The sequence below is a fragment of the Liolophura sinensis genome, chromosome 8 (genome assembly GCF_032854445.1).
Source record: "Liolophura sinensis isolate JHLJ2023 chromosome 8, CUHK_Ljap_v2, whole genome shotgun sequence".
Taxonomy (NCBI): domain Eukaryota; kingdom Metazoa; phylum Mollusca; class Polyplacophora; order Chitonida; family Chitonidae; genus Liolophura; species Liolophura sinensis.
In genome coordinates this window covers 35,326,411-35,342,802 of record NC_088302.1, presented here as the reverse complement: position 1 = coordinate 35,342,802, position 16,392 = coordinate 35,326,411, and the positions used below count along the sequence as shown (strand labels likewise).

The window sequence follows — 16,392 nt, the reverse complement described above, 5'->3', positions numbered from 1 at the left end:
TGGCTCTAAAACTGGAATTCATGTAATTTAGTTGTTTTGGGAAAAGTTGAAGTGACATAAGACTTAACAATTCTGTGACATCTATGATCCAGAAAACTGGACTTTACTAACTGAAGAAGCTAATAATAACAAAACAACAACCACTTTCACAAAATTTCTCGATCCAATTTAAACGATGAATACTCTTCTTTGCAAGTGATAATATAATATATGACAAATGTAACAAACAGTGACAGAGACAGTTTTGTGAAAATGGGCTGGTGTGGGTATCTGCCCCGATGCCAGACTGTTGTTAGCGCCATCTACATTAGCATACATCACACTTATTACAACAGCAGATGAACCCCAGGACATCTGATTTACATTACCCAATTTCCTTAAACTTTTTTCACATAAAGAGCAACTTTCAGCACCTTTTATGCTCATTCTCAATTTGGAGATAAAACTACACTGGTTGGGTTGGCCAATTTCAAGGCTTCATAAAAAGTATGATCAATCTACATAGAATAATGCCTTCAGAATATGTTTCATTAAACATCTTGCAAACATGGGAAAAGGTTGAAGAATTACAGTACAGGGTACATGTATTTCCCCCAGATTAATTACTGCTATCATCAAGAACACCTTTGCTTTACATGACCTAAGTCCTTTGCTGGCACATTCAACTACAGCATTGTTCTTGACACAGTCCCTGACTGATAGGTCACAGGCTTGAATCCAGCTCATAATTATTAGGTTTGCTGTGGCTATAACAATAAAGGAGGCTGAACAGGACCACTGCCATGTGAATGATAATTTCTTGTGTCAACCCATTAATAAATCCCTCACTTATTATAAAGGTTCTGTATATGTATTTATGGGCACTTAGGCATCAGTGCCTTAGCTGTTGTGGTCTCTTTCACAATCCCACTGTAATACAAAGGCTACAGAGCTCATGGGCACTTTGATACTTCAGTATAACACATACACAATGCATATTTTATATATGCCCATTGACTTATTACAAAGGTACATTTACATATACTGGGCATATGAACCATTTCCTTCTGCTTGTGCATCGGTGTGGCATAACATAAAATGAACCGCCATGTACCTAAGGACCTTCAGTGACAGATGGAGCGCCCTGTAGTTCTAGTGTCCTTAGGGAGACTGGTTAACCTGCAGACAGGCATGACCACATTACTAATACATGGCCAAGACAAGAGCTTGAGGGGGAGAGGAGTAAACCTGTAGTGCTGTAACATAAGCCTTTGTCTACAGGGGCGTACAGACTGAAGACAAGAGACTGGCTCTCAGCATCGACCCTTCGTCAATATTCATCGTATTACTCAGGTACAAACCTCCCACTCTCTCCAGCCAAGAGAAAAAACAGACTTGTCTATCAGTCAACAGAACCTATTAAATTACCAGTTCCAGTGACGAGTCTATACATGTGGTAAACTCTATACATGTGGTAAACTCGAAGGTACATGTAGTCTGTGTGAAGGAAATTCCAGACCAGAATGCACGCATGTTAACAGAAAGGGCATGTTCGCAGTTAAACAGCTTGAATGAAAAACATGCTCTAACCAACTGCAATGTTCAACAAGCATAGGAGACCACTGTACACCATATCTGGACACCTACATTGTAGCAACAACAACAAAGGTTGAAACAACTGTGAAATTTATAAGAATTAGATTAATAACAATGACCTTTAGTTTTTTTGACAACGTCATGCAACTACATGTACTCATTGTCCTTCCACAAAGTTCGCTTGCACATTCCCTTGAAAAGAAGCGTGATTCAAATACAGAGGTTCAAATAAAGCAGTTCGCACTATATCTCGTCATCATATACAACAGCATAATTCAAGATTATTTTATAATCAACCTTTTCTTTAAAAGCCATTTTCAATGCCATACTCGTATATGTTAACCTCAATTATAAACCACAGATGAATGAATCATATGTAATGTAATGCCAGGTCTAGGGCCTGATAGTGGTCAAGGACACCAATATAATATGAAATGTATTAGTACATGTACGTTTCTGAAATATTCACAAGGTTCGCCCAAAAACTGAAATAAAAAAAACATGAAAACTAAAGATTCGCTGACCTACATGTACAACAACTCTCTTACCAACTTGTATTTTGCAAAACCAAGGCTACATCCAAAAATTCCAAATATAACTCTGGTAACACCTCAACAAAGTTGGAAATACATTCAAGATGCAACCATTTACAGTTGAATCATTTACTCGGGTAACACCATAGTTGCAGACAGTAGCTACACCTGTATGTATACACAGTCTGGTATTCAGATCAGTAACATGGAGCAATAAACCCGCCATTCCACAACATCTGCCACATAGGAGAGTTTATCTGGGGAGTTTCACTCTCCAAGGAATTCTTGTCCTGACTCAAACAGTGCAGTCAGTTATTTCTGATTAGGTTTATCCACACCCTATGAGACCACAGAGCCTGCATGGGAGTGAGGAGCTTACTCATGAACCCACATTCCACAGACACTAAGACTATCATACTATATCAACCAATTAGTCAGTTCTCTTTCTCAGAGTATTAACATATAGGCCTATGTACGTGTACGTTCAACTGACTGGTCAAACATTCACATTCATACAGTCTTTGCTGCATTGCAACACAGACAAAGCAAAGCTGTTACATTTTGTTGGATTCTCCACCACATGGCATCAATTTTTGACTGACAATACGATGAATTCCAGGAAATTAGTCACCAGCAGAGACTGTAAGCAGGAATAACCAGTTACAAACACAGTAGCAATCGAACCCTGTTTGGCTTCCAAGGGTTCCACTTGAAAAAAACAAACCACCTGAGTTACATGTTCTTTGACATTTGACATGCAGTGCTGTAGGACGGCTGTTGCCATGGTTATTTTGTAGATACACATGCATGTAACAATATGTGTGTTTCGTGAAATGGACGATGTATACACATGTATTATTTATGGTCCAGGGATTCAAGACTATAACTACATGTAGCTGATAACAAAAAGCACAGGAAATCAAGCCACATCCAGCCAAAAAACAATGCTTTAAATCCTTTAAATTTACCAAGAAGTTCTGATCATGATTCTGATGGGTCCACTTATTGGATGAAATTGTTTCACTGTACGCAAAGTGATGCTGTGGGAAGGTACCAAACAGAAGTATGATATGAATTACACCTGCAGCACAGCAATCCCATCTTAGCACTGTCCCAGGGTACTAAGATGCAAGCAAAGCACTCTTTTATACAGCAAATTTACTGAAAATATGGCATGAAGATAGCTGAACAAAGCAAGTTCTGAGAAATATTGAACCCTGTCAACATTTTGAGGATCTTGCTACTTATCCTGGCACCATTTCACCTCTGGACTGAAAATGGAAATTCTCTACAATTGAATTTGCTGAACGCTCATTAGAAGTGCCTCCCTAAAACGGTCCCACTTCGCCTCATTATGCTATGCTGACCAGTGCTTGTAGTGGCTGTTGACTGACCTGCGACAGATGTGCCTGGCATGTGCTCATATTATGTCCAGTGAGACAACTTTATACAGTAGAGGGAAAATCCCTATGTTGTTTCCATGTACAGCAGCAATCAGATCCTCACAGCCTGGCAACATCCTAATCACTATCTTGCAAGCCATACTACTAGTCTATAAACGGTTCATGGCTCAGTTGTCAATACTGATGATTATATCTTTTCTGATCAAAGGGGTTCTCACCAGATCAGTCAGATTCTCTCGCCACAGCTGATTGGCTCATAACCAAAGATCTTTTACATGTTCTGCTGCAATCAGGAGCTTTACCACAAACCTGGTAAAGACTGACTGCACAGTGTTAAAGCCCAAATAAATAAATAATAAATACTGTATTTCATCTAAAGTTCGATGAGAAAAATGCATTTTCAGAAATACATAAAGGCCTTAAATGGCCACCTCTAATGCCAACACTCATGTTTTTATGATAACAAATTAATCAAACTTCATAAAAAAACTCTTAACTTGCATTACAGGATGAATGTATCAAATCAGAATTAAGCAAAATGTGTTAGTTGGAAATTGCTATACTTTCAGTGAAAAATATGCATTCCTTTCTTTTTTTCAGAGTTGTCCATAGATCAAAGATAAACCACACTATGGTGACATGCTGAAGGATGACAAATATACATTGTCTTAATTCCTCAATCTTTTTGTTTATGAAAGAGTAACTTTCAGTGCAATTTATACACATTTTTGATTTTGGAGATAAAAGTACATTGGTTGGATTGGCTAGTGTCAGGGCGTAACAAAAAGGTAATTTTATATTTTAACAGAGCAATGCCTCCAGAACATGCTTGAACAAACACCTTGCAAACATGCAAAAATGTTGAAGAATTACAATAATATACTTCTGAAAGTCACTAATGCTAGTAGCAGTTGTACGGTCTTAATTAAATATACCATATATTTCCCCACACAAATTTCTTATCGAAGATGAAGAGAAACTTTCCTCAGATCAAGCCAAACATGTGCTAACGTCTGGCACTCTCAAGGGACATATGGTAAACCACAGACCCATCTGCACCTCATGGTATTTGAAGTGGACAGAGTGGCTAAAGCACCACTTTATGGTAAAATCAATCCAGACCACACAGATCTCAGCCCTTTGACGCCACAGACTTCTTGGCAAGTGATTTATGAGGGAATAGAAAATACAGTACTTGTAAGGGGCATCATACGCAGGTGAAGGTAATTCCTCTAAGTGCTCTACATACATATACTAGGAATGATCCATAGTATCACCAGTTCAACATAAACAATATGCATACAGGATAACTTCTACTGAGTTTACAGAAGAACTGGTAATAACAAGCACTAGATACATGCTGGCAGAACCGATGGCATCCATGTACATGTACAATTTCAATATTTACCAGAAACCATATCAGCCAGAGCTGCATTCCAAGGCAAGTGACATCATTGGCGAAATTTATTTATTCACTGGTATTTCACTAGCGTTTAACATTGACCTCAAGAAATATGATGGTAGTCATGTTTGTCACTGGCTTACATTACAGTGAGTGATCTTAACCAAGGTAAGTAAGACCACTTGGTCAATAAAAGGCCATTGCTGTCACAATACGCGCATACTACATACATGAGAAGAACAGAAGATTGCCAGGATCTTTAACTGTCTTGACATCAAAAGGCCTGATTTCAATGTACCTTAATTAATTTTATAAGTCTGAAAAAAGGCACACATATATGCACACTGTGGTATATAAACAAATGTCAGCAAATCTGGCAAAGGTTGGCAAATAGCCCTGGAAAGCATAAAGACAAGTTAATATTTCATAAGCTTCACAAATGCTTGCTACACCAGACTGCATACAGTATATAGCCTCTGGATTTTTTGATCACAATGACGCCCTGTCCACAAAGCAATCTGTTCGAGCTTAATCCAATTTATTTCAATATCCGGACAACATCGTACTACACCAAACCAGAATGAATCTACTTCAATTTCATTCTCGATCGAAATTAGATTTATACAAAGCTGGTTCAGAACAAATGTGTTTCATATAACAATGTTTGATGTAAACTACATCAGCGATAGTGTGATGACAGCATCAGAATAAGCTTAGGCTCTTTCACTGAAGCTGAATAAGTGTGCTTTGGCTGAAAGCTGAGCTCATACAGACTTCAGACGAAGTCCCAGTTAATCCTGACACGGCTACATGCATACATGAAACCACAATAAAACTGTTCAAATAATACACCTTTACAAAACAGCACGAAGAAACCATCAAGTTTTTCTCTGACAAATCAATGCTCAATTTCTTGGCTCTCCAATGGTATAGTATACAAATACATGACCACATTTTAACATAAAGACATACACTCTTTGAGAGTTAGTTCTGAGAACTTCTTCAGTTTAAGAACCTTCGGCTACCATATACTTAACCTTTACGACATCAAAAGTGAATGAGCTTTTAATATAATGAGTTTATTTAATGCATCACACAAATATTTAACAAGTCTGTCATAATCGTGGGCAATATTGCTTCAGGCAACTACTATTCAGGACAAACATACTGTAAGGGGACGTTTGGACAAGCTCATTAATTTAAGGTACACGAAACTTTAATCCTGAGTGGAAACAGCACTCGATGCATAATGCGACTTTACATCAAGATGTTGTTTTAAATTCAATTTAAACTTTGCTGAAAATTAATGGTGCACTACTGTTTACCCAAGTGATTGTGGAAGGGTTTCCATGAGAGAGAATGTGTGTGTGTATGGGTACTGTAACCACTGACTTCCTAAACAAACAATGTTCAATTAACTAAGCTTTAGATGATTATAAACTGCTTGGAGATATGTTGATTCTACTTTTAAATTTAGTTTGGTCTATTAAAATCAAAACGGCTAGAGTTCACCTAGTAAAATGAGGTCAGCCGCTGCATAGCTAGGCCTCGGGTTAACCCAGAGGAAGGGTGGCATGGAGGGTATGTCCACCCCCAAGGTTCTGTCTGATTTGTTCACCCAGACCTGGCCATTACCAGCAAATGTGATTTTCATGAGTATGGCAGGATACAAGTACATCACTAATAAATAAATAAATCAACCACTTCCAAAAGAATTCCATTACAGTATAAAGGAATGCACATGTAAAGTTTCACAGCACTTTTACACACATCCTCTAGACAGCTATTATTCACTGCCACACAGCCACTAAAAGGTTATTACATAGTATACAGTTTGTGTCCACAGGTAGTCAATTATATATTGATTTGCCTCTATTACCATGAACACATATGGACTGTGTTAAGATAAGCTAACATACAGAGTCACAGCAGGTTGAATAATCACTAATAGCAAGTTTAATTTGGTCAAGAAGGTGACCTGTTAAAGGCTACAGAGCAGGAGACAGACACAAGGGTCAGCATGACCGAGGGCTGGGCCTATCACTGTACCTCTTAAATATCACCCTAGATTACCTGAAGACAACATTCAAACTGATCTCACATATTCATATATGAATGGATGTGAATTAAAATCACAAATGAATGTACAGTATGTATATGTAACTGTAGTAAAAAAAAAATCATGGCACGTATGTGTGATAAGTCATTAAGTACATCATATATCAATTGTCTGAGCTAACAAATACATTGTAGTGTCTATTCCTCACTAAATTCAGCCTCACATGAGGGTCTATTTACTGTTTGACCCTGTTATAATACAGCTGGTAATGATTACATGTACTACATGTATAACTGACATACATGTACGTAAACAATTCAAGTCATAACAGCTGCCCTGGACTTGCAACATTATACACATATCCAAATACTAAAACCTACATGTACTGTGCACGGGGGTCTGGTCTTTAGTTCTGATGACTGGCTTAAGACTTCATCACAAATTCAGTTTACAATTAAAGCGTATATGTAGCTTGACATAGCTATTCTAATTTTAACACATGTAGAATCTTTCTTAGCCTATAGAAACGGACTCCTATTCATAATCATATATCTTAAGGCCCATGTTCTACAAAGTCGGTTGTTGGTTCCCGAAAGTTCTGTCGGTTTCCTCCCACCATAATGCTAGTCAACGTCATATAAGTCAAATAGTCTAGAGTACAGCTTAAAACACCAATCAATTAAATTAAATTCCACAAAGTCATTACAGGCTAAGTTGATAGTAACTTTCGTTGCTACGTAAGTCTAAACTGTGTTGCGGTAGTAATTACAATGAACTTATGATACTCTGTGAAACTGGAGCCAGGATAACAGATCTGATCACAGTGAATAGTATACATACAAATGCACTATTCAGAACTATGGAACACCAAATTATATAAATAGATGTGTCTCACGGCATATTTTTCATTCTCCATAAAACACACTGCCAGTCTGATGCACAATATATATACATGTAATAAACTTATAAATGTGATACCCATCTTATTTACAGCTTGTACTGAGAAAGGAATTTCAGTGCACAAATAGATGTAGCAGAAAGATGTACTGAATTTGTATGCTATGGTCCTTTTTTCTTAGGGTTTTTCAAAACTGCTTTGTAAAAAACCTGTAGACATGAAATGTTACAAATTGATTTTTTTCTTTCTTTCCCCACCCCCCACCCCCCCCCCCCCCCCCACCCAGATTTTGCACAAATTCAATACCTGCTCAAAAACTGTTCCATGTATACTGGATTTTGTGCTTCCAACAGCTGTTATAAATAGCATACATGTATATATTATTGTCTAGCTAAAGGGGAAAAAAATGACTACTATGCACAGAAATGACCTATCAGCCACCATGTGTTCATCAGAAATATTTAACTATTTTACATCTCACATTTCTTCAATTCTTAGCTGAAGACTTTTGTACAATTTTATCATGGATTACAAAGGTATTATCCAACACAGCATAGTCCATGATTTTTGTTGTATCTTTTCAATGGTAGAGTAACATGTACATCTATATACAGATAAATGCATTCATCCAAAAAATCAAATCAAGAATAAATGTAGTAAAATCCTGGGACATGATGTCAAAAGTACTTCAGAGATACAAGATATTCCTACCTGGGTAACTGTGTGCCATCCACGATATTGAGCCTGAAGATATCCACATACTGGGGCAATTCCACATGATAGACAAGCCAGTCCACCACATCATCCACTGTCCAGTTATACACTGAAAGAAGAATACCAAACTATACACCAAAACAAAACAAATCATCCTCTGTAAAGATATACACTGGAATAATACACCACATTATATTCTGAGACAAAACACCACAGCCTACATTGCCCTCTTATACACAGTACCAAAATACCATGCCATTCACTGCCCAAACAAAATCAAGCTATAGTTAAGTTAAATTAAATTAAATTCAATTGAATTAAACGATGAGGTCTATTTTCAACCATTTCTGATATTTATCTGCCTCAACGTTTAATCAAACACTGAATTAAAAAACCTGGTAGGTCTACTCCGCAAGGCTCTTTGCGGGACGGAGCGGCCGTGGCGGCACACGCCATTTTCTGGTGTGCATTAAAGAACTTTATTACAACTCCTGCGAATGCAAATTCACTCCAGGGTTGAAAAGTTATTCAAATCCACAAAATGTTTTCTTATCGCTTGACAAAATAACTTTGTGCTGTCATGGCGAGATGGGTGTATTTAAATATTGGAACCACGCTCCAAAAGTTATGAAAATCAACCTAACCAGGCAAGACCATGCAACCAGTCTTAAATGACAACTAGTCATCATTAGAATAGAAACAACAATTTGCCCAGTCAGTCAAGAAAAATTTTACAGGCTACAGTCAAGGCTTTGACTGTGGCCTTAAATACACTCCGGATTTTGGACGCATCTGATTGCGAGTATACACTATGATTTTAAAGAGGGAAACGTTAACACTTCATCAGGTTTTCTGCATATAACAAGTCTGAAACTGACTGAAACTTGCAGGAGTGATCGAAAAAAACCCATCTCTTCTCAGTCAACACCAGAAATCAGCTTGTGCCGCTGTTTTGGAGTGGATTTAACAGCCCACTTCGTTCTGCAAAGTGCCTTGCAGGTAGCCTAAATATCAGAAACTTGAAAATTGACCATAACGTTTAATTTAATTAAACCACATTTTGAGTTGCATTTTACAATATTTCTCTGTGTCACCTTTAAAGTTAGAGACCAGATCCTTCAATTTTTTTCTAGATATGGCCTTGTAAGCTTTACGCTAAATTTATATTAGATCACTAATACAGATGTGTAACAGTGAAACGCATTTAAGAAACAATGTTTAGGCCTATGGCCATATACCGAATTACTGATATGAGTAGGCTATAGTTTATACATGTACATATCGATGTTCAATATTATCATATGCGACACAAATAGGCCTATATTAACCTGACTGATGTGACCTAGGGCTAGGATATGGGCCAACACAAAAGCTTACATCAAATCAGTGGGGCCAAGGAACCAGAAAACCGAGGTGTATAGATGCACTTCCACTAAGTTTTACACAAATATTCATTAAGATTTGTTCAAAGTTGTCTCCTTTGACACAAAATTCAACCAAATTTTGAGCCGCCTTTATATAATATTGACTTTTAGTATTTAATATGGATATCATAAGCTACGATTAGATTTGCAATTAGATTTCGTTTTCAAGGTACAGTATGAAGCCTGTGTCCAGTTATACACTGTAGAAAAAGACCACAATATACCCTAACACAACACATATTATCCATTGTTTGGATATACACTAAAACACTTGCTTTTACGCAGAACAAAAATATCATCCACTGTCGAGATATACACAGAAACGTAACACCTCAATAGACATGTAAATGCATCCTCCACTGTCCAATTACGAAAAAAAAAACACCACATAGTACATAGAAAAAAAAGTTGCTCTGAATGGTTGGATTTTAGACAAGTGAGCATACCTGTTTCCATGTTCGTTATTTTCCACTCGTGAAAATGACAGACGTCCAATAGTTGAAACATTATTTCTATAATTTGTGATCACTATCTACCCTATTTCCTCAACCTTTTTGCATATGAAAGAACGACTTTCAGCACCATTTGTACAGATTTTAAGCTTGCTTTTGGAGATAACACTACACTGGTTGGGTTTGCCAGTTTCTGGGCGTTACAAAAAGTATCATTTTATTAGTCTACGCAGAATAATGCCCTCAGCATGTGCTTCAATAAACATCTTCCTAACATGCCAAAAGGTTGAAGAATTACTGTACTTGTCCGCTTCTATTCTATTATACAGGAAGAAAAAGTTGTCCTGAATGCCTAGATACAGACAGGTGAGAACTTCCATGTTCGTTTTATTCCACCCATGAAACTGACAGTTGTCCTATAGTTGGAACATTACTGCATTAGTGCAATGGTCTGTCACCGTTATCCGAATGTGAACGCGTCTTATGGACACATAAAAAAAAAATTCAGCCATGTATAGACTAGTGAGCATACCTGAAGACAGCTTCCATGTTCGCCACAGGTCATCCACACTGATTAGTTTATCCCCACCGTGGAACAACATATTTCGTTCAAACCCATCTGTGTACTGTAACTCGTCTCGCAGAAACTGCAAAGTTAAAGATTTTGGTCATTAAGAATAAAATACATTGGCATCTCAAAGAATTTACACAAATAGTGACTTGCAAATATTACACTTTTAATAGCAGTTGAGGGGGCTGTTTGTAAATGTGCACATCAAGTACAACATGACAGGTGATCTGTTTGTAAAGTTGATGAATAATAGCAATTTTTGTCAGTTGGTAAGTCCAAAAGGGAAAACAGTTTATGTGCAGTCAAGGAAAGGAATAAAGTGTACGTGGAGATGATGTAGGGCTAAGTTGAATGTTACCATAATTCTTCAACCTTTTCAACTAATTCTGCAACCAGTAATTTTATAAATTCTGAGAGAACTACATGTATGGGAAATACATGTTTAGAGAAATAATTTGCACAGTTTCATGAAGCTTGCATCTTTAATGGCAGAAAGAAACTACATTCAGCATCATTTTCATCATAAAAGTTTGCATAAATTCCATTGAAAAAAGTGCCATGGTGGTTGAAAGGTTGATGATTTACAACATGTCACAGTGACCGCATTGGTGAAAGGCTCCTGGGTCATTACGCTGCGTTAGCGCTCTAACCAACTGAGCCACAGAGGCCCTGCGAGTATAAAGAGCTAAACACACATACCACTTATGCAGTGAATATGTACAATACACACTAAACCAAACTGGCTAGCGAGGTAACACTTTCTATGACCTCAAAGTATTTTAAGTCCATATATATATAAAAAGACCCTCACAGAAGTTTATTACACGAAATTCAGTAGAATGTAGATGCATTATTGTACACCATTACACACCGGTGCATGCATCTTATATATACATGTTCTGTAAGGGCAACTCTACTGGACCTCTTTATACAACAGTGAATGACATGGATTAAGGGCAAATAAACCAAAGAACATATATACAGTTCCCACACTTTTGAATACCTTGTGAATGTATGCTTTAGGTAACCCAGACAGCTCAATGAAAGTACATGTATATTACCCATGTGGCTGCACAGGTCATTTATTAATACATACAAGACAAGAGATAGATGTACAAATAAGCAGTACACATAGACTGTATAACAACTGTGCTCGATGTAGGAACTAGAAAGTTGGTGCTGCGTGGGAATATCAAAATATTTCTGATGGCATGTGTTAAGCAGACACTGGGCAGGTGAGGTCCAAGGAATACACAGAGCACAGATGTTCATGATGTTTACTATTATACAATTATACTAATTTTAATACAATTGTTCATTAAACTTTGGTAAAGGTGGGATGGATACCAGAATGAATGTGCTAATCAAAGTCTTACTCCTTTACATGAGGAGGCATTTAGGGTACATGGTAAACATCAGCACTATCTGCTGACATGCTCCTGGATGTGTCCATCCAAAAACCTGACTGTAATATAAAGGCAAACATTATTCAGTATGATGTAAAACTCAATTCAAACTCAAAAGTCTTTTGATTATATCAAACCACAGGTGTCTCAGCTCTGTCTCATCATGGAAAAAATAAACGTCTACAAATCATCAACTACTGCTGGATCTTAACTGATAATATCTCTGTAATATTAGACTCACAGTTTAGAATGTTTCAAATGTGCTACATTTCATGCATATCACATTCCACTGACAATGTAGTCAAGTGGCCCCAACAACTTATTTCATCATTATATCCCCCATCAGACAAAAAACTGCGCTTTTCATTGGACAACAACAGTCACATGGGGTACAGATATATTCTCAAATCCTGCTGACGACGTCAAATGTGTCTGCTGAGTAGGTTATCTCCTTCTGTTGGGCTGTGAATACAATGGTCACATCTGAAGCGATTCACCTATATCTCGTTTTTTTTTGCACTGAATTGATGGGTTTTTGCAGGATAAATTTGTTTCATGGTTAATCAGTGATAGGATACGCAAATATGTGGTGTCAATAATCCTCATATTGGGGAGGATTGAGGATTATTCACACCATATATTTTCGTATTCTATCACTAAGTAACCACGTAACTAATAAAGCAAGGAATGGAAACTGTGTCTCATGGCTCGAGTCATGTGCCTTAGGTTACCACTGAGCCTAAAGTGTATGTCACAACAATGACACATCTAGTCAGATGTTCAGTGATACATTATCCCCATTTACTTACTAGCTGGCCCTACTGTAGGCTCTTGAGTTGTTTCATTCATTTCATCCCTGTTTCTCTGAACAAGAGCCCTGATAAGCTTCCACCATTCGCAATAAAATACAATTCAGTGGATGAGGTGCTAGATCCCCTATTACATAATCGTGTACCAGGCCCCGGGGTCAAGAAGTAATCACAGACTAAAGTCAAACTTTCAAATCACATTAAAATGGTTGTTTCTTACGCTACGAAGTCCAAAGTTTGCTTGGCAACATAGATTGTAGGTAAGTTATCATACAACAAATTTCAGCTAAAATAACTGAAAGGAACACAGAAAATTTAATGAATAATGTTTTGAATTAAGTCTAAGATCGATCCTGATCCCGGGGCCAGGTGTACATGTATAACCGAGATCAAATATCTCACGCTTCGGTGATAACATCTGTAACTCTTCACCTTAATATCAACTAACTAGAGTTCAGGTGGACACAACATATGTCCCAACAAACGCATTTGTTTGAAATGTATAAAAGAATACCAGCAGCATTGTGGTGAGTATAAGCCTGTGGGGAACCCTCATGGGTGTTGATGATAGGTATGTGGTTACCATGATAACCTTGCAGGTGGACAGATGTTTCCACCACAAATGAAAACTTTACGCGGAAAACAATTGGGGTTGTAGCCTGGAGACAAAATCATTTTTATTCATATAGTAAATATAAGGAAAATGGCTATCAGGTCGCCATGACAACAGCAAAAAATGGACACATGTCATGACACATTGTCATCTGTGTATCTATGTATCCACCAAAAAATAAAACTGTATGTGCAAAACTGTTGCAATTATAGCACGGGCACGAAATCATATCAATTTATATAGTATACACAGGAACATGGCATTCTGGTAACCATGACAACCGTGGAAATGGAAAAATGTGAGTTGTTACACATTGTCATCTGTGTATCTACGTATCCACCAAAAATTAAAACTGTATGTGGAAAACTGTTGGAGTTATAGCACGGGCACGAAATCATATCAATTTATATAGTATACAGAGGAACATGGCATTCTGGTAACCATGACAACCATGGAAATGGAAAAATGTGAGTTGTTACACATCGTCATCTGTGTATCTACGTATCCACCAAGAATTAAAACTGTATGTGGAAAACTGTTGGAGTTATAGCATGGGCACAAAATCATATCGCTTTATATAATATACACAGGAACATGGAATTTTGGTAACCATGACAACCATGGAAATGGAAAAATGTGTGGTTACTCATCATTATCTGTGTATCCATGTATCCACCAAGAATTAAAACTGTATGTGGAAAACTGTCGTAGTTATACTCTGGACATGAAATCATATCTATTTATATAGTACAAGTAGGGAAATAGCATTCTGATAACCAAGACAACCGCAGAAATGGACAAATGTGAGTTTGTGACACATCTTCATCTATGTATCAACCAAAACTTAGAAACATTAAGCTGGATGGTGTAAATGTAATTATGACACCTGCCTATTAAGAAGTCTTGTTTTTCTTCAGTTGAGTCACACAATGGGTAATGCTATTAACACCTAATTTGGCATGTCTGGGAACTAAATACATGATATTTCTTAGTCTTTGATTCACATGTCTGCATTGCCTTACAGCCTTGATAATCTGTGCTAAGTCTCTGTGACGCACAGTCTTAGATCCTGATTGTAAGATAATAAACCTCCCTCTCCCCCTCAGTCGCACAGGATTCTACACTACTACCACTCCTCCCATGACACAGGCTTGTCTATAACAGCTCTTCCAGGCGAATCAATACCAGAGCAAACCTGCAGAATAATGATTTGGGGATACAGTATATAAGGCTGTCTGCTAGCAGATTTGATTGATCCTCTTTGAGAAGTTCAAATAGCTTTGTTACTATTAATACCTGGGTTTCTCTTGCTACTTAAAAGACAACAAAAGTAAAGTATTGGAAACTAAGGTTACATCCTCAGACATTTCCAGTGGATGACTCAGGTGGAAAGTGCAGATTAATCAGGTTTGACACCCCATAACAGGCTTTAAAGCCTTCAAGTTGCACATTTCCTTTGAACAATAGAGCAGTGACAAAACATGAAAAGGGCAGATATACAGGGTAATTTTCGTAACCTTTCAGACTAAAAGATGCAAATCTGTTACCAGTTTCAGGGATATTTTCAAAACTGAGTTAAAGTACGTGTCAGAGGCTGCATAAACCAGTGTATCATTTTCCCACTCCAAACCAACTTTGAACACTGTTACAATTTATAAAATGAACCCAACAAAATATGTATTTTGATTTTATTCAGCCACTCATTTAGATTTTAGTTCTATTCTTCTTCTCTCTTTATAATGAAACTCCTGAGTTTCTATGTACATCTACTTACAAAACAACTAACAATGTTACAAAGTTTGTAGTTGCATCTTTGGACTTATTTATCCAATATTTTCTCTCTCTCAGTTTAAAAAAAAACAAAAAACATTTACATAAATATTTAGGTATTTGACAGGTGTTTTACACCATACTCATGAAGTAGAATGCTACATGTATTTCACCTATAAGAGCCAGCATTATGATGGGAGCAAATACTTTCATATGCATATGTTATAATATATACATTATTATATCCTATAAAGCTATGTAAAATATGTGAACAAACTGTTATCGATCAAGCATCGCAGTGCCTGGTATTAGAAAGATATTAACGATTATCATAAATGGATTACTGTCACATGCTCAGACTATTATACTGTCAATAGTATGATCTTCTGTGATCTTTCCTCCGTATCTACCAGTAAATGGTCTACTAATATGCAGCACAAGCAGAAATCATCGATATGACTTGGATATATACCATAATCCCATTCACTGATTCTGCAAAATTTTCTGGACTTGCCACACTAACAACATTCACACCAAACATTATTTGTCATTTTCAGATCTAGACTTGTAGTAAGTGTACATGTAATTCATTTTCTATCTTGGGTACAGAAAATGATTTATAAATTACTCATATACTGTAATTCTTCAACCTTGTTGCATGTTTGCAAGGTGTTTATTTAAGCATATTCTGAAGGTATTATTCCATGTAGATGGATAAAATCACATTTTTGTGAAGCCCTGAAACTGACCAATTTAACCAATG

At 37.1% G+C, this 16,392-nt stretch overlaps 1 protein-coding gene across 3 annotated transcripts in view; it reads right to left on the bottom strand.

Moving 5' to 3' along the window:
- LOC135473841 (stromal interaction molecule 1-like) overlaps positions 1-16,392 on the bottom strand; it is a 54,844-nt gene that overhangs the window by 27,709 nt on the left and 10,743 nt on the right. For all 3 annotated transcript variants that reach the window (XM_064753754.1, XM_064753753.1, XM_064753755.1), the window contains exons 3-4: positions 10,993-11,107; positions 8,582-8,693 (exon numbers count right to left, since the gene is read on the bottom strand). In XM_064753754.1, the coding sequence (XP_064609824.1) occupies positions 8,582-8,693; positions 10,993-11,107 (227 nt within the window). The remainder of the gene's footprint in view (positions 1-8,581; positions 8,694-10,992; positions 11,108-16,392) is intronic.